The sequence below is a fragment of the Dasypus novemcinctus genome, chromosome 3 (genome assembly GCF_030445035.2).
Source record: "Dasypus novemcinctus isolate mDasNov1 chromosome 3, mDasNov1.1.hap2, whole genome shotgun sequence".
Classification (NCBI taxonomy): Eukaryota; Metazoa; Chordata; class Mammalia; order Cingulata; family Dasypodidae; genus Dasypus; species Dasypus novemcinctus.
In genome coordinates, this window is record NC_080675.1 from 174,440,479 (window position 1) to 174,466,394 (window position 25,916).

At 38.9% G+C, this 25,916-nt stretch overlaps 1 protein-coding gene across 2 annotated transcripts in view; it reads left to right on the plus strand.

The window, feature by feature from the left end:
* Positions 1–25,916, plus strand: part of ADAMTSL3 (ADAMTS like 3) — a 370,556-nt gene that overhangs the window by 177,363 nt on the left and 167,277 nt on the right. For both annotated transcript variants that reach the window (XM_004472087.3, XM_023582689.2), the window contains exons 8-9: positions 9,104–9,178; positions 15,672–15,829. In XM_004472087.3, the coding sequence (XP_004472144.2) occupies positions 9,104–9,178; positions 15,672–15,829 (233 nt within the window). The remainder of the gene's footprint in view (positions 1–9,103; positions 9,179–15,671; positions 15,830–25,916) is intronic.

Below are 25,916 nucleotides of genomic sequence, written 5' to 3' on the forward strand. Positions count from 1 at the left end.
CAGAGTTGGGGACAGGGGGAATGGAACTAGGGCAAGTTAAAATCCAACAAATCTTGTCATTCTTATTGAGATTCACCCATTTTTCTAATTTCTCAGATTACTGCAAGCCTTTGGTTAGTGTTTAGAGTTCTGATCATTTTTGTCAGTGTTCTTATTACTTTAATGGGGAAAAGGATTTTTGAGGTGCCCACTTATTGCAATTTTGCTTGCTTGCTCAAATTACTTTCCACACAATGTCTGTATGTTGCATTTGGGTGGTATATCTTATAATTCTATATTAATGTATAAGTACATCCTCCTTTTTTTTCCTTGAAATTTATTTTTCAAGGAAACTTGCTATATGTTCTCTAGAGTTTCCCATGATTGATATTTTTCTGATTACAACTCCATGATGTGGTTTAATACAGTCCTCTATTCCCTTTATTTCCTATAAATAAGTAGTTAGATCTAAAGGCTCAATCAAGTTCAGATTTATTTATTTATTTTTGTTTGTTTGTTTTGGCAATAATGCTGTAGAGTGTGTTATGTGCTTCCTATTGATCATGTCTCTCAGTCCTTCATTTATGAGCTAGTATACATCTATAAAGAGAAACTTTCCTTTATCAACTATTGTTTCCCCTCAACAGTTTCTATAGGAAAGTCAAGATATATGCATGAATGTTTCTCTTTATTTACTGGTTCTCAAAACAATGAGCTGATTCCTAGCACCCTCAAAAGGCAACTGTTATTTAATAAAGACTTTTGCTGGCTTTTGTCACAGCTTCTGGGGGAGTAAATGCTAAACACTTGGAATCTAAGGTGTAATAGGAGAGTCCTTGTAATTCATGGTGCTGCCACTACCACCACACCTGACAGTCAGTGCTAATGAGGTGACCCAGGATGAAGACTGCCACACCAGTAGTCTTAGGGTAGGGGCTGGCCATGGAGGAAAATCCAGCCATGTGATTAGAGGGTTGGGGCTTTGAGCCACATAATGTAAGCCCAACCTCTGGGGAGATGGAGGGTGGGGTGTTGGAGATTGAGTTCAACCTAGTGGGCATCGATTCAATCAGTCATGCCTTGTAATGAAACCCCAGTAAAAATTCTGAACATTGAAACTCAGTGAGCTTCCCTGATTCGTAATACACGCTTGTGCTGGGACGGTGTTGCATCCTTACTCCATGGGAGAGGACATGGAAACTTCACATCTGGTGACTCTCCCAGACCTTGCCCTGTGGATCTCTTCTTTTGGCTGGTCCTGGTTTGTATCCTTTCGCTATGATGAATCGTATGTATAGTGCTTTCCTGAATTCTCTTGAGTCATTCTAGTGAATTATTGAACCTGAGGGATTAGTGGGAATGCCTGAATTTGTAGCTAGTTATTCAGAAGTGAGGGTGGTCCAGAACTTGCAGCAGTGTCTGAGGTGAGGGCAATTTTTTTGCAGGATTATGGTTCTTAACCTGTGAAGTCAGTGGTAACCAATGAGTTTTTGTAGGTGCCATTATGAATTCATGAATTTTAACATGTATCTGTGATTCACTCCATTGTAGCCATTATTCATATTAATGCTCAAATTTGCAAATTTTTGTCTAGTTGTAGAATCTTTTTAAAAAATGTTTTTCTTAATTTTAAAGGAGCTTTAGATTACATAAATGTTACATCGAAAACATAGGGGATTCTCATATATTACACCCTCCTTCTCCCACATTTTCTCCCATTAACAATGTGTTTCACTAGTGTGGTACATTTGTCACACTTGATGGACACATATTAAAGCATTTCTACTAAGCATGGTCTATAGTTTACATTATGTTTTACACTTTGCACTGCATGATTTTATAGGTTTTGACAAATGTATGATGGTTTATATCCATCATTGCACTATCATGCAGGATAATTCCAATGTTTCAAAAATGCCCCATGTTACACCTGTTCTTCCCTTTCCCTCCCTTCAGAACCTCTGGTGACCACTGCCTTTATATTAATGTTACAAGTTCTTCCATTACTAGGATAATAATAAGTCTTCCCCATCTATAGTTGCATTCCCCCTTTATATTTGTTTGTCCATCTATCTTAAGGATTTGGGGATGGTGTTTCCCACTCTGCTTCCAATTGAGAGGAGGCTTAGATCCCATGAGGCAGATGGGTGGAGCTGTCTTGCTTGCAGTTGCAGATACCCTCTGCTTCTTGGAATGGGCATTGTCCCTCATCATCCTTTTTTAGTTGTCCTGGGTGAGTTTGATGAACTGGAGAGTAAGTGTTGGCTGCAACTCTGCTGAGATTCGGGGCTCACACAATATACAAACAGCTGGAAGACTTAAGTCTCTTGGATATATATTTAATGGATATAGTGCTAATTACAGGTTCAAATAAATGGGGTGGAAGAACAATGTGTAGGAAAATTATGAATGAGTCTTTGTCTGATACATTGGGGGAATAGGTTATCCTATATTCCAAGGTAAAGCCCACTGACATGGTGCCAAATTCCTGGGGTTGTCTACAAGTCTCTAGCGTCTAGAAGTCTGTAGTGTCTGTAGTGTCTAGAAGTCTCTAGAACCCCCAGGACCACCCCTACATGAGGCACTGTTTACTGTGACAGTCAATGAGATCCTCTTGAAACGTGCATATGTATAACCTCTGGAATGACCTCCTGACTCACTTTGAAATCTCTTAGCTATAAAAACTCATTTGCATTTAATATTTCCCCCTTTTAGTTTAGATCTTTCTCCAGATGCACCATTAGTTGGTACTTGGTAGCAATCCCTTGGCACCAGGGAGGCTTATCCCCATGAGTCATGTCCTGTGTCGGGGGAAGGTAATGACTTTATATACTGAATTTGGCTTAGAGAGAGGCCACATCTGAATACAAAGGAGGCCCCCAGGAGGTAACTCTTAGGCAATATGTATTACCAGGCCAAATTTTTATTTCACCAGAGCAAAGCTCATAAGTACAAGCATCAGTATGAAGAGCCAGGTGCATTGGTCCACCTTCCTTTGCTAGGCACTATCCGTGTATTCCAGAGATTCTTGCAATTCTGTGTGAGAATGAAGCAGGACTTGCCAGGATAGGAATCCAGTTTTCTGTTGGTTTTTCCGTGGGTCTCCACCCACTGAGAAAACACCCCATGAACACATGAACACACTCATACTCCATAGAGACATGCCCTAGGTGCACCCCCCACAACCCCCCACCACTGACACCCAGGACCAGTGATCCTCCCCTACCACAGCAGCAACCCATGTGCAACCCTAAATCTCCCCTAAAACAAAACCAATGAAAAATAATGGTAATAAAATAGAAAATTATTCAACAAAAAAATTTGTTTTCATTGTGCCTTTCATCACCATAAGGTCTGTTACCTTTTATGTATATGGAAAAATTCTTCTGCATTTTCCCCCAGTGACTTGTGATGTTTTCACTTTATTTTCCAAGAAATGTCACATAGAAAATACAGGGGATTCCCATATACCCCACTCCCCCCCCCCCCACATCCTTCCCTACCAATAACATCCATCCTACATGAGTATGGTACATTTGTTACAGTCAATAAAGAAATATCAAAGCATTGCCACTAACCGTGGTCATTGGTTTACACTATGGTTTACCTTTTGCACAGTACAGATTCTGACAAAAGGTATAATGGCCTGTGTCCGTCATTGCAAGATGGCGCAGAACAGCTCCAATGCCCCAAGGTACCTCATGTTCCACCCGTTCCTCCTTCTGCCTCCCCTTGGAACCTATGGCAACCACTAAATTTCACTTTTTGAAGAATAAGCTTTATAGTTACATGCAATAATATTGAGGCCTTAACACATTGGTCTGTTTTCTTTTATTAGGCACTGTCTATGTACTTGCCCCTCTATTTGAGAACGTAGCAGGACTCCCCAGGGTGGGAATTTAATATTTTGTTGTTTATTGTGTGGGTCTCCACTCACTAAGATAATGCCCTATGCCAAGGTGAACACATTATATTCCATAGAAGCATGCCCCAAGTGTACCCCTTCCCACATATCCCCCTGCCACCAATGTCCTGTAGTAGTGATCCTCCCCTGCCATATTGGCCAAAAATAAGAAAGCATTCCCACCATTGTAGTTTCAGCCACAGACTTACAAATCCTCAGTGTTCACCACCTCCTTCCTCCAGTCCTCCCCTCAGTTTCACGGATAGGCCATCCCACCCCCCCAACACCACCCTGCTTACCCTCACATTCGAGCACTGTCAACCCCACTCACATCCCTGCACCGCCATCATCCATCTACTCCCAAACCACCCCCTTCCACCTAATCATTGGTTTTGCCCATATTGAGCTATGGCTCACCCCACTCTACTCCCTTTTCTGTCTCCTGATAACCTATCTTCTAGACTCTAGCTCTGTGAGTCTGCTCAATTTGCTTGGGTTGAATCAATGAGGACATGTAATATTTGCCCTTTAGTGACTGTCCTGCTTCACTCAACATACGATCTTCAAGATTCATCCATGTTGCTGTGTGTGTCAATATTTTATTCCTTTTTACAGCGGAGTAATATTTTTTATCCCCCCCCCCCCACCGCCTTGCGGTTTGCTTGCTGTCTGCTCTGTGTGTCCATTCACTGTGCGTTCTTCTGTGTGTCTATATTTTTTATTTATTTCCACCACCCACCTTGTGGCTTGCTTGTTATCTGCTCTCTGTGTCCATTTGCTGTGCACTCTTCTGTGTTTTTACTTGTCTCCCTTTTTTGTTGCTTCACCTTGCTGAGTCGGCTCTCTGCAGCGCCTGCGGGCTGGGCAGCTCTCCGCAGTGTGCAGGTGAGCCTGCCTTCACAAGGAGGCCCTGGGACGCGAACCCAGATCCTCCCATATGGTAGACGGGAGCTCAGTCGATTGAGCCACAGCTGTTTCCCTGAGTAATATTTTGTTGTATGTATATACCACATTTTGCTTATCCATTTGTGTGTTGATGGACACTTGGGTTGCTTCCAACTTTTGGCAATAGTGAATAATGCTGCTATGAACATTGGTGTGCATGTATCGGTTGAATCCCTGCTTTCAATTCTTCTGGGTATATACCCAGCAGTGGGATTGATGAATCAATGGCAGTTCTATAGTTAAACTTCCTGAGGAACTGCCAAACCATCCTCCACAATGGCTGCACCATTCTACATTCCCACCAGCTGTGGATGAGGGTTCCCTTTCCTCCATGTCTGCTCCAACACTTGTAGTCCTCTGTTGTTTTTTTTAATAGCCACCAGTCTAATAGATGTAAGATGATATCTTATTCTGGTTTTGATTTGCATTTCCCTAATAGCTAGTGATGTTGAGCATCTTTTCATGTGCTTGTTAACCATTTGTATTTCCTCTTTGGAAAAGTGTCTGTTTAGGTCTCTTGCCCATTTTTAAATGGGTTGTTTTAATTTTTTTCAAGATGTAGGATTTCTTTATGCATGCTGATATTAGACCCTTATCAGATAGATGGTTACCAAATATTTTCTCCCATTGAGTAGGTTGCCTTTTCACTTTTCTTGTCAAACTCCTTTGAAGCACAAAAGTCTTTAATTTTGAGGAGGTCACATTTATTTATTTTTTTCTCTTGTTGTTTGCTTTGGGTGTAAAGTTTATGAAACCATTTCCTACTACAAGCTCTTATAGATACTTCCCTACATTATCTTCTTGGAGTTTTATGGTCTTGGCTCCAAAAATTAACTCAAGGTGGATCAAAGACCTAAATATAAGAGCCAGTTGAGGACTCCTCAAGTTGGCTCCTGAGTCATTTTGACATGGATCCCATAGTCTTTGACAGTGCCTCTCTTTGTTATGCCAAGATATTCAGGATTATCTTCATTTTTTGACCCAGACTTGAATTGTGCCATTTCTCTAAGAAGCCCTGGTTCTTTATAGTGGGAAATGGTATTGGGATGCACAGTCTGGGTATGAGAATACCCATTGCTACTGGGTAGGTCATTGTTTTAGCTTTTCAGTGGACAGTGCTAGGGACTTTATGCTATGGAATATGTAAACACACACACATACTGATTTTATTTCTAGCTTAAATTCAGGAAAGCAATTTATTTGTTCGTTGTTTGTTTATTTAATGTCAGGACACTTCCTGAACTGTTTTTTATTTTTGTCATAATAGTTTTGTTCTTGAATTTCAAAGTAAACAGTCAAGTAATCTACAAATAATGATATTTTTAAAATATTTTCTTTTCTAATGTATATTCTTATAAGTTATTTAATTTTTTAATTACATTGACAAGGATCTCCAGAATAGTGTGAGTGTGGAAAACTAATGGTGATATAATCTTTCTTTTGTTCCTGGTTTTTATGGAAAGGATTCTAAGGTTTCACCATTAAGTATCAAGCCTGGCCATGGCTTCTGATATTCATTATCAAACTGATGATGGTTCTTCTTATCCTTGACTTTTATAATAGACTCTTATCAGTAATATATCTTGAATTTTTGAGTTACCTTTTTATATTCATTAACTTTATCACCCTGTTTTGACTTCTTTGATCTATTTCTATGACCCCGTTATGTTAACGAACTTCCTAATGTTGAATCACTCATCATTTATGGAATGTATTTTTTTTAGTCATGGTGTATTATTCTTTTAATACAGTTCTGAAATTGATTTGCTTTGTTTTATTTAATATTTTATACCCATAGTCATAATTAAAATTGGTTCATATATTTATTTTTGTGCTGTCTATGTTTGGTTTGGATATCAGAGTTATGTTGGTTTTATGACATAAACTTGCAACCTTTCAGTCTTCCTATTACTTGGGACTTAACCTGTTTGCTTACAGTTTTGGTAATCATCTAGCCAACCGTTTGGCCTTTGTTCTTTGTTTTTCTTTTCCTTCCTTCCTATTTTAAAATGTTTATTTTTGTATTTTAGCTTATTAAAATTTTATTTGATAAGTAACTCATGAATACATTTTCATTATAAGAAAGTCAAACAACAGAGAATTAGGGTCTCTTTCACTCCCTGACTCTCACGCCCCTCCCTGGAGGTGACTGCTGTCAATGGTTTAGTGAAAACTCTTCCATGCATTTAAAGGATTAAAGAATTAAGATCCTATTCTAGTGTTTACTGTGTGGAATTATACACCAATATGCATTTACACACTAATATGTGTGTACAATCTCATTCTATACATATATAATACATAATATATATGTATGTATTGCTATAAATACACATATACATGAAACAGCTATACATACATGTATAACTATAAATGGGATTATCCATAGTGTTGTTTTTTAAACTTGCTCTTTAAAATCATCAATATATACTGCAATCTTTCCAAATAAGTCATATACCTTATTATTCTTATCAGTTGCATGGATATACCATAGTTTATTTAACCCCTCCTATATTGATAGACATTTAGGAGTGTTTGTGTGTGTATGTGTGTAAGAGACAAACAACCTTGAAAAGACATTTACAGAGTGTTAGAAATAGAAGTGATTATCTTTGGGCAGTAGGATTAGAAATAATTTGTTTTTTCCTTTTGTTTGTCTGCAGTTTTCTGTAATAAACAGGTACTTCCTTATTAATAAAAGTTAGTTACAAAAAAATTCAATTGATATATTGATATCTTTTACCCAGCAATTCAGTTCCACTCCTGAGAGTTGATCCTAAACAAATTGTTCTCCAAAAGTTAAACAAACAAAATATAACATCTGCTTGAAGTAATTCCTGTCGTCAATTATGTACTGGTATCATTTAGAACAAACGTAATGTTCACATAGGGGAGGTGGGATTTTATGTATGAGCTTAGATTACTATATGGCCATAAAAATGAAATGATCACAATATGTAACAGTATGAAAAAATACCCATGTGGAGCTGATTTCTACTAGATAGTTATCTAGGCCAGGGGTCTCCAAACCTTTTCTGTAGAGGATCAGATAGGAAATATTTTAAGCTTTGCAGGAGAAGAGTCTCTTTCGCAACTACTCAGCTCTTTTGAGGTTGGGAAACAGCCATGGGCAATAGGTAAATGAGTGGGCAAGGCCACATGTGACCTGAGGGCCATCACTGGCTGACCCCTGATTTAGGCAAGTGAGGTGCTGGGAATGAAGGTAAGTGAGGTGGTAGCCAGTGCCTTTATTTTATGCTTTTCTTTAAGGTTATTTATTTATTTATTTATATTTTTTTAAAAATTAAAGTTAATAGATCACAAGGAATGTTACATTTAAAAACATAAAAAAAACAAAAAACAACATAAGAGGTTCCCATATAACCCACTCCCCACCCCCCACCATATCATTTTTGTAAATTATAATTTTTTGAAGATATATACATCACACACAAAAAAGTTACACTAAAAAACATAAGAGGTTCCTGTATATCCCCACCCCCCTACCTGACTCTTCCCACACCAACAACCTCCCCCATCATTGTGGCACACTCATCGCACTCGGTGAACACATTTTGGGGCACTGCTGCACTACACAGATAATAGTTTACCCTGTAGTTCGCACTCTCCCCCAGTCCATTTAGTGGGTTATGGCAGGATATATAAAGTCCAGCATCTGACCCTGCAATATCATTTAGGACAACTAAAAATCCCCAAAATGCCCCCATATCACATCTCTTCTACCCTCTCCCTACCCTCAGCAACTACTGTGCCCACTTTCTCCACCTCAATGCTAAAATTTCTTCTATTACTCGTCACAATAGTTTTATAGTAGAATATCAGTCCACTCTAGTCCATATTTTATTCCTCCATCCTGTGGGCCCTGGGATGGTGATGTCCACTCCACCTCTATATTGAGAGGGGGTTTAGATCCCACATGAATGATGGATGCAATTCCTCTGCTCACAGTTGTAGGCACTCTCGGTTCCCTGGTGTGCTGGTTCACCATCTTCACCTCCCTGTTAGCTGACCTGGGTAAGACCAATGAACCAGAGAGTAGGAGTCACCACTCTGCTGAGGCTCTTGAAATGTACTTACATAAAACTATGTGAGGAGTTCTAAAGTCCTCATAGATAATAGGTACTCCCCAAAGATTGCTTGATGGTACAAATGGAAATAAAATATAACCATGAGTACCTTGCAAGTACCCCCCTGTTTGGGTCGGAGCCTTTAGGGTCAACGCTTGACTACATTGGCCCTACGTTTTTTTCCTAGGGGAAGAAAATGCCATCGCTGTTCCTCTGGGAAGTCGAAGCGTGAGAATTACAGTGAAAGGACCTGCACATCTCTGTGAGTAGAATTTATCTTAACCTTTTTATGTCCTGAAAGTTTATTTAGCCAAAATACACCCTTAGTCTGTTTTAGTGGTTAGGTAGACAAACATCGTGCAGACTGTGCCCACCCTTCTGGAAGAGTCTGTATGACCAGGGCAATTATCTACACCCTGAATTTTTCTGTTCTCACGCTCTGATGGGAACTACACCAGTTTGAGATGAATCTCCTCAGGAGAGGATATGAAGCTATTTGTGAAAAAAAACTTTGTTTGAATGGAGGCTATATTAGGATTGGGGATCTTCTGGAGATTTTAGTACTTTGGGATAGAAAACAAAGCAAAATTTAAACCTGGAAGCTTCTCAATGAATGTAGCTGATGAGGACAAGCCAGTGGCCAGGACATCACAACTTCCAGGACACGGTGCCCCGAAAGTGGAAACTGGCTTCCAAGATAGAGTATGAAACAGTCGAGGATTGCAATTGCATTGTTCCCTTGGCCATCATGGCTCTTTGGCATCTCCCCTGTACTTAGTCGGTCAGATATCTTAGGACCAAGAGGAACTGGAAAAGCTGAAGTTTGTCCCTTTCTCTCCCAAAGACTCTCTATAGCCACTAGGCAGGATTTTCTTAATCTTATGCAGAAGGAAAATGGGTCTCCAGTACTTGTCCCTGGACCTTAAAGAAACTTACTGTATCCAGGTTTCTTTTCCAATAAAAAATATAAAATACTGTTTAAAGCCACATATATCAAAGATTAGTGTCTCAATGTGCTACATTTTTTATCAGTTTTGCTCCTGAATCCTCATCATAGATTTTTAAATCCTAGAATTTCTCAGGACCAGAAGCATCTCATGTTTTTGGTAACTTTTAAGTGTGTGTGTGTGTGTTTGATTCAGAACTAATGTTCCAACTGGAAATGATTAAAAGCTTAAAAAAACAGGAATTCTACAGTACTTTATGATCTAAATTGGGGAAGCAAGAAAACACCTTGTTCAGTAAGCATGAACAATTAATTGGAAAGCCTTTTTTACCCTTTATTATATGAATTATGACTAAAAGAGTTGACTGATTTTTTTTCTTAGCAAAAATACTACAGTGGTTTCAGCCATATAATGGTCACTCCATTCAAGGCCTTCTCTGTAGAGAAGCATCCAAACATTTTCTGAGCTTCTTTTTTAAATGGCCTTAAGGCCCACAGCACTTGATGACAATGAGTCTTTATCCTTGTTCATATAAATTTGATTTTTGGACACAGGTAAATGTCATTCAGATACAAATTTTGTGCATCATTTGAGTGATAACATTGTAAAATACCATCTTGGATCCAAATGTATGAAGTGCTAACTGTTCATAGCAGCATTATTCATGATAGCCATAAAGTAGAAACAATTAAAATGTCTATCAACTGATGAATGCATAAATAAAATCTGGCATATCCAGAGTGCTATTCGACAATAAAAAGGAGTGAAGTACTAATACTTACTACAACATGGATGAGCTGTGAAGACAGTATGCCAAAGGAAAGAAGCCAGACACACAACGCCACACACTGTTTGATTCCATTTATAAGAAATGTCCAAAAGAGGCACATCTGCAAACAAAGCAGACTGGTGGTAGCCAGGGACTGGAAGTGGAGGGGGTTGGGAGGAAACAGGGGCGTGACTGCTAGTGGGTGGGGGGTTTATTGGGGATGGCCACGATGTCCTAAATGTGGATTGTGATAATGGTTGCCCAACTCTAGGAATATACCAGAATCATTAAGGTCTTTATTTTAAATGGGTGAATTTTGTGGCATGTGAATTATATAGCAGTAAAGATATTTAAAAACAAACAAACAAAAATATCAAATGACTGAGCCTGATTTTCTCATGATACTAATGGCCGTTCCCAAAACTTCAACTCTCCAAACAGCTTTCTAAGTTCTAAAAGCAGAATAAGTAAACAGTCGTTGAAGGTGAATATTTTGAAGCAAAACATTCATTTATAAGCATATATGTTCTGGCATATTAAAAATAACTTTATACTTGAGACTGGAGCTGTTCCAAGAGCAGGGCTCAAATATGTTCCCATTTCTCCAAAGGTGACAGCTCTGTTGCTTGGAAAATTTCCCCTTCTGACCAGTCTCACAATTGGCCCTAAAAATGTTTCTTGAAAGTTATTCTCCTCTGCTGGAAATAGAACTGGCTTCATTTAAAAAGGAATTAGTTAACGTTCCTGGACATCTAAATATAGAAGGGGTTTTATTTTCTTGATTTATACAACTGTTTTCTTAACTTTTATTTGTAACAAAGATATGTTTCTGAAATTAACAGCCAGTAAGCTTTCTTTACAGTCATTCTTTTAAGATTTACGTTAGTCACTAACCCTCCTAAAGGCTGAGTTATCAAGTATTAGAAACACTCAGATCATTATTGTCAGCCTCTCTGCTCTAGAATGGGATGTGACTACAGAATGTCCATCCTAGCTACGACCTAGGGATATTTAAACCTTAAATTGCTAGTCTCGTGCCAAGCCTGGCTCTGGCATTAGAGTGACCGCACAGCCGCACATTTCCCTGTAGTGTATCCTTGTGAAAATGGAAGCATCAAGAAAAACCCTGCAAAAGGGGTTTTATGGTAGCAAAACTTCAGCATTAAATGCATTTAACTAGAAATAAACCAGAGAAGCCAAGATGCCACAATCTGAAAACCTCCACTATCAGTTGGAAGAATTGACTTTTTTCTGAGCCTAGTCTGATGACCATATGTCTATATATATAAATATAAACACGGATACTGTACATAATGACCAATCAAAGTAAGGATGCTAAAGAATACACACAAAATCAAAATAAAGTTCTTTTCTTAGCATAGGTTTGATATATTTATAATGAAGTTAGCTGTTTTAAATGCTAATTACCTGTATCTACAATACTTTCAGGGTCTTCTTGGAATTTGAGGCCCTCTTATAGATGATTGGCATGCCCCTTTTCTATTTTGAAAGAAACTTGAACTACTATATCCCTGTGCACACCCTTCAATTCATTTGAAGCATTCATTGTCTTTCCACTCAACATTTCTTTTAAACATAACTACTAGGTATCGAATATTCAAAGGCATCACTGTACACTTCAGAGTTGAAGATTTTGAGATTCAAGAGGGTCTTGATTCTGAGTCTCTTTTTCATTTTTGAGGCTACACATCATCTCTTCCAACATACCCCTACTGCCACTCCCCCCCCAATATTAAGCCTGGAAAGAAGGAAGAAATGGCAGCAGGCAGTGAGCATGGGGCTGGAGGCACACATCCTTTCCCCTTCCTAGCGGCAGGCTGCTTAAGGCTTCCTGGCATCCCTACTCACCACTTGAGGAAGAAACCTCAGAAGGGTTGGCAGAAGCTCTGAGATCTGGCATGAGCTGGGAATCACACATTATCACAGCATGAGGCCACAAAGATAGGGGAATGCTAAAAAAAAAAGAAAAAGAAAAAGAAATAAAGTGATCCATATCTTGTTTGTATCTCATTGACTGGAAAACCACCAGCTCCTTTCCTGTCACTTTTTTTTTTTAAAGATTTATTTCCACCCTCCCCTGCCCTGTTGTTTTTGCTGTCTGTGTCCATTATCTGTGTGATCTTCTGCACCTATTTCTCTTTTCGTCTTCTCTTCTCATCTTTCTCCTCTAGGATTCACTGGGATTCAATCCTGGAGACCTCTGAAGTGGAGAGAGGCTCCCTGTCAATTGTGCCACCTCTGTTCCTGGTCTCTGCTGTGCTTCACTTTGACTCTCCCCTTCACCTCTCTTTAGCTGCATCAGCGTCTTGTTGTGTGACTCATTGCGCGGGCACTGGCTCGCTGTGCAGGCACTCCTGCGGGCACTCAGCTCACTGTGTGGGCACTGGCTCGCTGCACAGGCACACTTTTTCCTCTTCTTTTTCACCAGAAGTTCCCAGGGATCAAACCTGGGTCCCCCCATATGGTCGGAAGGCCTTATCACTTGAGCCACATCCGCTTCCCCCGTCACATATTTTGAGAGGTACAGGCTCCAAGGAGCAGCAAGTTTTACCATCAATAAAATGTTCACCTTCTATGCTGCACGGACCTCCTCCCTGTGGATTCTGGCGTGGTGACTTTGTTAATCCAGATGACCAGAATCATCTACATTTGCAAGCTCTGCCTTAATCAAATTATTTCACCTGTCTCTCTTCACCCGCTTTTGACTCAGCTTAGCCATTTACACAATTGGGGTCAGAGTACCTGCGTTTCACCTGCTATGTGTGCAACCAGTACATATGACCTAAAAAAGCAGAAGGCTTTAGAAAGAACTGGAATAAAGATGCTTTTACAATAAACATCAGCTTGGTGGGGAGAATCGTGGTTTGGGTGATATGCACACACTTGAAAACTGGTTTTGCTGTTTGTGTTTCAATATCCTTGTCGTTGAAGATCTTGGTCCCTTGGAATAATGGAATCGCCTGGACATGAAATAACAAACACCAAAACCAAACAGGAATGCTTGGTTTAGAGCATGGATCTCATAGCAGCTGGTCTTTCCTTCCTCCCAGATCACCATTCCAGATTCTCAAACCCCCAGCCACACTCTGTCTTCCAGTGAAACTTGCAGAGCTACGATCCAGAGGGCCAGCAAAGTGGTAAAGCAATTACTATCCCAGCACAGTTGCAGAATTCATTCATATCATTTGAATTTAATCACATCATGTTGGGGCAAACCTCAACTTAGAAACCGGGTGTTTTGCATGCTTTCTGTGAGGATGGTTTTTCTCCAATTTCATTTTGTGTGTTTGTTTTGTTTTTTAATTAAATGTTTAATTTATTTAAAAAATATACTTAGATTATATAAAATGTTGCATAAAAAATATAAGGCATTCCCTTACGCCCCACTCCCCACACCTCCCACTTTTCCCCACGTTAACAGCTTCTTTCGTTAGTGTGGTACATCCATTGCAGTTGATGAACACATTTTGAAGCATGGCCATTAAGCATGGATTATAGTTTACATTGTAATTTACACTCTCTCCCACTCAAGTCTGTAGGTCATGGCAGGATATCTAAGGGCCTGTATCTGTCATTGCAATGTCATTGAGGATTTTTTTTCCTTTTTAAATTAATTTTGCATTTTGATACTGCCCTTATGCTCTTCCCTCTTCCTCCTTTACTCTGGGGGCCTGCCTGATGGAGTTCAGGGCCCTCTTACTACCTCCAGTTTCCTATCTCGTTTTCACTGACTACTCACTTTATAACACTCAGTGTTATATCTTCATTGGAACTAGGAAATGAATTTAATCTCACCAAAAATCTACCGCGGTCATGGGATCAGGGCCACAGTGGATGGGGTTTCGTGCCTGAGAGTAGCCATCGTTCTTCTTCCACCGCTAATGAATCCTCCAGATCAAATCGCTCATGTCCAACCTTTCGCATTTTCCCCGAAAAGTTTCCAGCCTGCCGGTCAGGGCGCACCGAGGGTGTCTGCCCAGGGTGCTCGGGTTCCCACAGCCGCTCCGGTGACAGAGAGGACATCCGGCAACTGAAAACAGCCAGAGCCCAACGGGGTGCAGATCGCTGCCCGTTAGGCTGCGTTTTATCCACTTTCCATTTTGAAGTTTGGGTTCTTTTCCGTTCTTTGCTTGAAATGGTTAAAGAGAGGCACAATATCGTCTAATCTCCAGAAGAGAGGAGGACAGGAGAGGTTGTCTGCTCTGACGACTCATTTTAGAAATGAAGCAATGAAAATGCACTGCAGTGCTCAGGGGCGGAGCTGCAGCCGGAGATGCCGGTGCCCCAGCCCTTAGCCCTGTGTTCTCTTTACCACCTTGTTCAGCCTCAGGCCGGGGATAAGTTTGGTGATATTTACAAAATAGAACAAATCACGGAATTGCAATAGAAAGGCTATCTTGGTTAAGCTGTGGGAAAATGTTTTTCTGTTACATAAAGGGGTAGCGTGAGAGAAAGACTGGTGGTGATGGAATGGGTCTGCATTTGACTATAGTGGTGGTCACACAAATCTACACGTGTGGTAAAATGAAGGAGAACTATCCACGTATTGTACCAATGAAAAATTCCTGGTTTTGACGTAAGATGTAACCATTGGGGGAAACAGGATGAAGGGTAGGTGGGATCTCTCAGAACTATTTTTTCAAATTTCCTGTGGATCTTTAGTTATTTCAGAATAAAAAGTGTTTAAGAAAGCAAATCAGAAATTTGTTGTGGTATTCTCTAAATAAGAGGCTAGGCGTAAGATCTTCGGAACACAGAGATGAGTATCTTAGCTTTACTCTTAGTTATAGCTATATCATGAAAAAATATAAACTATGGTAAAATGGTGCCAAAGTGTAGAGTAGAGCGCCCTTGTTAGCTCCTTTTTCTGAGCAACTAAATATCTTACTCAACTATTCCATCAGTATTAGTGGATGTTTGATATTGTGTTGATGTTGTATGTTGATATTGCATTTAGCAAACTGTCTTTTAAAATAAAATGTCTTCAAGCTATGTCTTTTTAAAAATTTATGTTTTAGTTATTGAATCAAAAACACTTCAAGGAAGCAAAGGAGAACACAGCTTTAGCAGTCCTGGAGTTTTTGTTATAGAAAACACAACAGTGGAATTTCAGAAGGGTTCAGAGAGGCAAACCTTTAAGATTCCAGGACCTCTGACGGCAGACTTCATTTTCAAGGTAGGATGACCCTCTCCTTAAATTTCTTCATGTGTCTGAAGTCCAGTCTTGAGTTTTAACATTAATGAGTTTGTTCAGCAGGTCGTCAATGATCATTTTTACACAGAGAGTAGGTCATTAATATTTATCTCTTGACAAGCCACTCCTAGATATTGCTAAACTCGCTCAAGCTGCTGCTTCTGCATCCTGTGGTAGGGGACAGATTGTGTTTGTGTTCCTGGCCTCTGGTTGCCGTGTTCAGTTTTAAACATCTGGGTAGGGTTGGGTGCATATGAGTAAAGGTTAAGCCCCATGACCCAAGCGACACTGTGCTACCTCCTGACCCCTTCAAAGGGGGCAGGACCTGACCCTTGGCAGACATCGCTACGTCCACCTTGGTCTTGTGATTGGCTGATCCAAGGTCAGGGCTTTCTTCCCAATTCCGGCCCAAATAAGCATCTCTATGCACTTTTGTCACCGGATGCCCTGAGAAAAGTTCTTCCCTCTAACTAGATCCTGTGCCCCCTTTCTGAGTAAATCAATCAGAGGACATGAAATATAGTAGCTAGTATATTTCCAAGGTGAGACAACTTGAAACTCTTACAATAAAATGAAAAACATTTAATGGCAAAGGAAAAGATAGTTCAGTGGGTGATCTTGTTCTGCTCCTTTTCAAAAACTCATTCTAAAATGAAAATGAAAGAAAATAGCCCTAAATGCCAGCAGTATCTTGACATATGAAAAAAATACCAATACCTTCAAAAGAACTCTCTGTGTTTCACATATTAATTTGTCAAAGAGCGTTTCATTGGGACATCAGTCATGCCAGTAGAGAATTACATATGGAGTTATATCAGAGGTGCAAACTAATGCCATGTGATCCAAATCCAGCCAAGTGGTTGCCTGGCTGGTATTTTTGCATTGTTTTGCTTTGAAACTTTGAATTTTAAATGGTCAATGTTAGTCTCGTTTAGTCATACTCTCTAGTTTGTCCTGGTACACACCACTCCCTATTGTGTCCCTAACATTGAGGAAATAAGTATCAGTTGACATTCATCCCACTTTGGGCATTTATATTATTGCATAGACTCGGTCGATATTTAAGTTTGTGACTTCTAGGTCAGACCCTTAAGCTGATGATGTTAAGAAACCTTTGTGAAAGGTTTTTGGGGAGACATAGTTGTCATTTCCTTCTTTTCTCTCTGGCTCATTGTTTGGCATAAATTCTAGGCTTGTCCTGTTCCTCTTCAGGCTTTCCCAATTGATTCTCAATAATAATTTTGTAAAAATTTCATTTGGTTCCTTTCCTAATCAGAGAATCTTAATTCTTCTAAAGACAATTCAGAGGCCTGTGACCGAGTAGAAGACATTAGTATGAGGACAGGATGGGGGAAATGCCACAAAGTTTAATCATTCAAGCTACTGTTCAGTTACGGTATCAGTATGAATAAATCTCAGAAAATATTTTATTGATATCCTGTATAAAAACACACACAACACACAATAAACTACATATTTTGAGTGTGTTTTTATATATATGCATGCCTGTGTGTAAGTGTATATTTTAGATTTGGATGGAAAAACCCACAACTGAAATACAGCAGTGGTTTTTTTTTTTTTGTATGCATATTTTTGGAGAGTGGTCTTACTTTTACTTATATTTTAATTCTTAAAATAATTTTATAAGTAAGAAAGCATCCATGTATCACTTGTAATTAAAAGTTATTCTAAAGCTTCTTACCCAGATGATGTGCTCACCTCTTGATAGAAGGTGTTCCCACGGCATGCTGCCCGTGGTGTGCCCAGTATTCAGTCGTCTCTATTCCTGTCTCTGGGATCTGACTTCCTCAGATTTAATGAACTATTCTGGACTTGGACTTGGACTTCTTGAAAGCTTTTGATCTCTCCAGGCTGAATGTTTTTTTTTTTTAATATATGTATTTATTAAAGAGGGTATTACACACAGCCATCTGCCTTGCACATTAATAGAGCCTCATTTTCACACCAACGACAGCATTATCTTTTGTGGGGGTGTTGTGCTTGGTGGAGGAGAATTTGGCAAGATCTGAGATGCTTGTGATGAAGTCAGAATGGCTGATGCTTTTTCCCTCCGTTGTGAGCTTGTCCAAATAATGTGGGTTTCGAGGAACTATCCTTTGCGTCCATCACATTTTTCTTTTGCTCAGAACACTGCGTTGCTGCTTAGATAAGGAGCCCTTCGCTTCCATTCGCCTCTTCCTGGCCCATCACACAATCAAATAATGGCTATACCTTGAGTGGGAGAGGAAGGGTCCAGGAGAGGCTGCTGACGATGGTCAGCTGCATGTTTCCCTGTATTGTTTTCCATTCTCATCAGACCAGTGGGTCTAAAAATGGATGACCTGGCTTCTGCTCAAGAGAGGATGAGGCAGTGGAAGCTAGCTGTGCCTACTCGGGGCTAAGTTAGCATGGCAGTAGGCATGCTGAGATATGACTAGGCACCCTCGTCCACTACAGTGCATGGAATAAGCCTTATTTCATGGACTTTTAATGAGTGGACTGTTGGACTGTCTTCTTACATAGAGAGTAAAACTTAGGCATCCATAGGATGTAGGTGGTTCTGGTAGCTACTGGCTGTAGATTCTGAAGTTTAACTACTTACTGCACCAGTGAGACAGACATTTCCCTCTTCTATTCCTTAAGAAGCTATTTTCTCATGATTGGACCATTTGAAAATTGTACCTTTTATTCTTCCCAATCTGGTAGCTACTGGCTGTAGATTCTGAAGTTTAACTACGTACTGCACCAGTGAGACAGACATTTCCCTCTTCTATTCCTTAAGAAGCTATTTTCTCATGATTGGACCATTTGAAAATTGTACCTTTTATTCTTCCCAATGGTTTTCTCACCATGTATTTTGTTTTCCTGAGTGACCCATTTCTCTTGGATTACCCTTGTCACAGCACTTCTGTGCCAAGGGCATTTTGCATTTGAGCCCCTGAAGTTATTATTTTGCTTCTTCAATATTTGTGTGTTGCCACCAGATAGCAGTAGAGAGTCTTGACCACGTAGTTGATGTTCTATGCTTCATTGATTGGACAGTGAGATAGGCAGTGTTCATTCAGTGAGTATTTACCGTGTATTTGCATTTGTATTTGTGAATATCAATTTTAAGTGTATGTCCATGAGGATGGTCTAATGAATAAATTTAAAAGCTTTGTGAGGATGTATCTTTCCATGCTTATTTTTTTTACTGCTGGTAGCTTTACTACTCTCTTAAAACATACACACATTTTCGAGGCGGGGCAGGGTATTTTCCTCGGAGTCAGAAATCTTCCTTTTTATGCAGCCATCCTCTTTAGTTGTCTTCTTCTTAGGAAATTCTTTCTCCCATTCAGGCATGTTGTGTTTCTATGGGAAAATGTCTCCCAGTTCCCTCTTTCACTAGTTTTCAGATCTGGGAGCCCCTGTCTTCAGTTTCCTCAAACCTCAGCTCTAGGTATCATTTGTGTTCTTTACCCACAGAATCTGTGTCTTCTTTTTTGGGAGTTGGGAAAGCACATCTAACTTGTCCAGAGATGAGACGATTTGAAGCTGCCTGTTTTCCTTTCTCTCAAAGAACACATCACAGTCTTACAGTGTGGTTCTGGGAGTGGCAAAATTTATATATTCACAGCAAGACAGTTTTTAATGCTGGCACCCCACAGAAAAGAAAATGTACCCATTCCATTACACTTCCCAATCGGAATTCCATCTCATCCTAAGTCTTTGCCATCAATGCCAGAGGTCAAGACTTTGGAAATACCACATGATATTTTACTGTAATGTGTTCTGTTCAGGGAAATTTCTTGGTAAAGGTGGTATTCAAATGCTGCTCTAGTGGTTACCAGAATCCTAGCTAAATTATGTGTATAAATGTGAACATGTCATAAATAGTTTCATATAAAAATCTCTTCCGTAATTTTGGAAATCTCTTTGAAGTCAGGCTGTTGCCATTGAATTTGAATTCATTTTCATGCCATTGCTGTAAAACCCATTTTCCTAATCAAACAGGAGCAACTGACTTGTTTAAATGTTAATATGCATTTCTTGTTTGCCGTTCTGTGTACATGGTCATCTCTCTTGTCACCTGAGCCATCTGCCTTGGGCACTTGAAAGCAGTGGAATGGCAGGTGAGGGATTGGGCTGTTGCCAGCAGGAATGCAAAGAGAAAGCATTCATGTTCGACTTTTGCTTATTTAAGTAGGAATTTTTTTTACTTGAGATTTTATCTTGAATGATAGGCTTAGTGGAGAGAGAGGAGGATTTTCTAAACTGATTTAATTTCCAATCATTTTTCAAGGGCTGATCGGGGCGATGCATCATGGCGTTCCTTCCAACATGGAGAGGCTCTCCCTTCCCAGGAAGACCGCTTGGTAGGCTTAGCGCCCCCTCAGGCTTTGTCCAGAGGGTGGGGAGAGCCTGCCCCCTCTGCCCTGGTGCACTGTGGGTAAAAGCAGAAAGAGGACAGGAAGGAGGAAGCAGGCAGTGAGACGCGTATCGTGACCCCAGTCACTCTCCAGAGTAGGGAAGCCTATCAAATAGGTTTCAAGGAAAGCCAAAAACAGAAGAGGAGCTTTCATTCCACTTCTCATTTAGTCCTCTAGAGGAATCTCCATCAACAACCACCTGGGGATGCCGCACCAAAACAAAGTTGACCTTTGTGTCACGAAATGTTTAGTCATAGATGGAGTCTGAGTTTAGCTCCCCAGAGTCTCCTTCGGCTCCAGTGTGACTTGAAGAAGATATCTAGAAGATTCTACGTACTCTGTGGCAGGATATAATGGCCCTGACTGGCTTACCTCTGAGGCGTTGACACAGTGAGGGCAAAATGACTCTGTCGCTGAGAGGTAAAGGTGGTGATCGTACATCCCCATTTGTCCAGAAAAGACCCACTTTTACACCTTTTGTCCTGGCTTGATTATTCATAGCTCCTCCTGTCACTCTCAAAAGCATCCTGGTTTGGACAATAAAGCATACGGTCTCCCCTGGTAAAGGCCAGGGATTGGATAGGAGTCCTCACCAGACTGCAGAGGACATGTGGCACAAGAGGATGGTGGAGCGGGCAGGTCAGCAGAGAAACCCGGCAGCCTCAGACCAGAACCAAATTCCATCCACCATCCTGATGCTCCCCACGGGACTCCCACTGACCACACCGTCGAGGGACAGGGCTGCGAGCCTAAGGCCAGCACTAGGGGCTCAAGAGCACGTGAGGACCTCACGCGTGGATCCGAGCCCTCCTTACCTTCCCACCTTCATCAGACCCTAGGCCAGAACCCGCTGTGGAGGAGAGGACACCTGAAAGACTGGGCATTTCTCCACCTGACCCGGAAATACCTAGAGAGAACCTGTTACGTTCTTGAACCAGACTGAGTTTATAGGATTAGACTACATTTAAATGGCTTTTCCCTCATTCCTCAGTCAGCAACGGACTGAAGAAGATCAGAGGAGCTATGAGAAAATAAAGAAGCTACATCTTTTGTGATTATCTGAGTATTGTATGAGTACTTTTTATGCTTCTACTACTCAATCACCAATAAAAACAATAACAAAATAAAAATTTTGGGGAGAAAAAGCTTGCAGATTTAAATAATGTGATATTTGTTAAGTTTCTAGTATTAGAGGGAAAGGCTTTCTATGTTTAGTTAGTAGTTTTTATTTATTTTAAAGTCAACCTTGTATCTCCTATTTTTCTGTCTAAAAAAATACAGTATAATGCCAGGGTTCTTGGAATTTGAGAAACAAATATCCAAATATAAACTCTTCCCTTGGATTGAAACTCTTGAGATGCCCAGTAATTCTCAGTGTTAATAATAAGAACTTTTTTCCCAAAGAAGAATAATAACATTGCATCATATTCTAATGGCATTTAAAGATATTTTATATTAATAATCCTCTAACAGCTTGGGCCCTATAAAGTGACCACATGGAGAACTACAATTGACTGCGATCTCTTCAATATTATAGATTCAAGACAACCAGTAATTGTTTGTTGCTTAAGGAAACTATATGGAATCATTGAGTGTTTTCAGTCATGTTATTGCAAATAGTGTAATTTGTATAATTTTAGCTAAATTTGTCATTGAAATGATCCTTTTATTTTTTATTTTTTATTTTTTTATTTTTTTTAAATTATTTATTTATTATTTTTTTAAATTACATTATGAAAAATATGAGGTCCCATTCAACCCCACCGCCCCCGCCCCCCACTCCCCCCACAGCAACACTCTCTCCCATCATCATGACACATCCATTGCACCTGGTAAGTTGAAATGATCCTTTTAAATGGAATATATGTCTACAGAGAAATCTAGACTCCATCGTTTTAATATGTCTGTATTTGAAATTCATGGCAGGTTTTAGTAATTATACATTTTTGACCTAAAGTTGATATTTCTGATTTAGCAATACAAAACCATAGAACCCTTCAAATTTCTTTAATGAAGGACTGAGGTTGTTATATTCACATTTATCATCATTCATCCTGTACAATGAGGAAATAATGTCTTAACTTACTGCAAGCTATGGTTCATCCATTTTCATTTCATGGTTATATACCAGATTTGGTATAATTTTCTTCACTTGCTCAACTAATATTTTTTCTTTGAAATATAATGGAGCAGTAAATTGGTTTCTTGTTCTTTTCTGTTTTGTTCAGACCATCCAGAGTTTTTCCTCTGAGACATCTAAGAGCTGGTTTTTAGTTTTGCTAATCAACTATTTCAGAGTTTAAAATTTTTGTATTTATATAAATTTTTATTTCCTTCCTTTACTTTTACATGGGTTTATTTTGATGTTGATTCCAGTTTCTAGAGTTGAATATTTCATTCATTTTATTTTCAACCTTTTTTCTCCATTAAATGTATTTAGCATTATTGGTTCCCCCATATGAAAGTTCTTAATTTTATTGTAGTACAGCTTATCAGTCTTTAACTTTATGCTTAGTGCTGTTTGTATCCTGCCTAGGAAATCTTTGCCTCATTCTGGGTCAGGAAGATACTCGTCTGTATTTTATTCTGGAAACCTTACTATTCTAACTTTCATATTAAGATCTATTGATTTTTGTGTATGCTGTAAGGTACAAGCAAGGATTTTTTTCCATATGACCAGTTTTCCCAGTACCATTAAGTGAAAAGACAGTCCTTTCCCCACTCATCTTAAATCCAGCAAATACATTAGTGTCAGTCTGTTTCTGGACTCTATTCTGCTACATTCTTCTACTTGTCTATTTTGGCCTAAAACCATTATGACCTAATTACTGTAGCATTAAAATAAGTCTTGACAACATTTAGTATAAGTCCTTCAGCTTTGACCTTGATGATTTCTTCACTATTCTTGACTCTTTGCCTTTCTATATCAATTTTGAGATCAGCTTGTCAATTTCTTTTTATAAAATTTTCCTGTGTTTTAATTGGAATTGCATTGAACGTATAGGACAATTTGGGGAAAATTGGCACCTTTCTAATATCAAGTCTTCCAATCTGTATATGTCATATATACATCCATTTGTTTGTTCTTTTTAAATTATCTCAATAATGTTTGTAATTTTCAACATACATGTCTTGCACATATTTTATTAAATTTATTACCAGATGTTTGATTTTTAAAATTTGATATTGTGAAGACTATCTCTTTTTCATGTAATATATATTTTTACTGATGTATGTATTTCTAATTGATTTTTGTATATTGACCTCGTATCCATACTGTATTCACATGTTAATGCTAATAGTTTGTCTGTGGACTCTTTTGGATTGTGTATATACACACATTATGACATCTGCAGTTAAGGACAGTTTTTTTCCCCCCCCAATCATTATATGTTGTATTTATTTTTCTTGCTACATTTTTCACTATTTAGGAAATCTAGTACAATGTTTAACAGAATGACAACTGGCAGGCTCACTTCTAGGGGAACACTCTATCATTCACCATTACCTATGATATTTGTTATAGAATTTTTGGTAGATACTTTAACTGAGAAGGTATTTTTCCTCTTTTTCTAGTTTGCTTCATTATCATGTAAAAGTATAGAATTTTAGCAAATACTTTTACTGCATCTTTTGAAGTAATCATATGGTTTTTCTCCTCTTTTCTCTTTTAAATTAACTTTCAAATGTTAATCCAAATATGCCTTCTGGGATAAGCCCTACTTGGTCATTATGTAGTTTTCTTTTTATGTGTTACTGAACATGATTTGAAATTATTTTATTTAAGATTTTAAAAATTCGTGTCCAGCAGAGATGGTTTTGTTTTTTCCCCCTTGGACTGTCTACCAAGTTTTGGTATTACTTTTACATCGGCCTTTTAAAACAAGTTGTCAAGTACTACTTCTTATTCTTTGCAAAATTTTGGGTAAGATTGTTGTTATTTCTTTTTTGAAAATTTCTTTGGAAAAATTCACCAGGAAAAACTTTAAACTATGCATTCAGTGTCTTTAAAGATACAGGTTCAGATTTTGTTTCTTCTATGTAAGTTTTGATAAATGATGGTTGCAAGGAATTTGACAATTTTAATGGTCTTTTAAAGTACATTGGCATAGATTTTTTCATAGCATCCTCTTATTATCGCTTCAGTGTCCGGAGGAACTAGAGTGTGTTCTCTTTGTCATTCCTGATATTGGATGTTTATGCCTACTCTCATTTTCCTCTAATCAATTTTGTCAGAGGGTATCAGAACAACTCTTGGCTTTATAATTAATTATTTCAATTTAATGAATTCTTGCTTTTGTGGTATTATTTCCTTCCTTCTACTTTCTCTGGATTCAAAGTGTTGTTACTATCTTGAGATGAATAGATCATTGGTTTTTATCCTTTCATTTTTCAAAACATGGATTTGAGTCTATAAACATCTATATTTTATGTCACTTTATTCTATAGATTTTGTTATGAAATATTTTCCTTCCTCATTCAGTTAAATTATTTTGTAATTTTCATAGGGATATATTTTTTGACTTATGGATTATTTAGAAGTGTAACATTTGGGCATGTGGAAATTTTCCAGTAATCTAGTTATTATTGATTTATAGATTATAGATTAATTCTCCTGTGGTCAAAGAATATTCCTTATATTATTTCAATCCTTTAAATTTGTTAAAACTTGATTTGTGACTCAATACAGCAAATATTGGAAGAATATGATGTATATTCTTCAGCTGTTTGAAAATGTTCTACATATGTGAATTAGGTCTTGTTTCTTAATTGTTTTGTTCAAAACTATAGGCTTACTGATTTTCTCTTCTTATTCTTTCAGTTACTATAAGGAATTTGCTAAAACTACCACTATGGCTTTGTATTTGTCTAATTACTTTGTTCCTGTCAATTTTTTAATTATATATTTTGAGGCTGGGTTTTATTTTTTTTAAAGATTTATTTATTTTATTTATTTCTCTCCCCTTCCCCTGCCCTGGTTTCAGTTGTCTGTTTTCTGTGTTCATTCACTGTGTGTTCTTCTGTGTCCACTTCTATTCTTGTCAGTGGCACCAGGAATCTGTGTCTCTTTTTGTTGTGTCATCCTGCTGTGTCAGCTCTCTGTGTGTGTGGCCACCACTCCTGGGCAGGCTGAACTAACTTTCACACTGGGCAGCTCTTCTTATGGGGTGCACTCCTTTTGTATGGCTCCCCTGTGCGGGGGACACCCCTGTGTGGCAGGGCACTCCTTGTGTGCATCAGCACTGCATGTGGGCCAGCTCCACACTGGTCAGGAGGCCCTGGGTTTGAACCGTGGACCTCCCATGTGGTATGCAGACGCTCTATCCCTTGAGCCAAGTCTACTTCCCTAGGTTTTAGATATACTCCAAATTTAGGACCATTACATCTTCCTGGTGGCTTAACCCTTTTATCATTATAAAACTATTTTCTTTCAGCACTTTGGCGGTATCTCTCCTTTGTCTTATGGCTTCCAGTTATTTTGTTGATAAGTCAACTGTCAGTCTTATTTTTGTTCCTTAGAAGATGTGTCTTTTTTCTTTGTTTTCGATTTTCACCAGTCTGGCTCTGATGTGATTAGCGGCTTTCTTTGTATTTATTCTTGTACTAGTCAGCCAAAGAGGTGCTGATGCAAAATACCAGAACTCTATTCGCTTTTATAA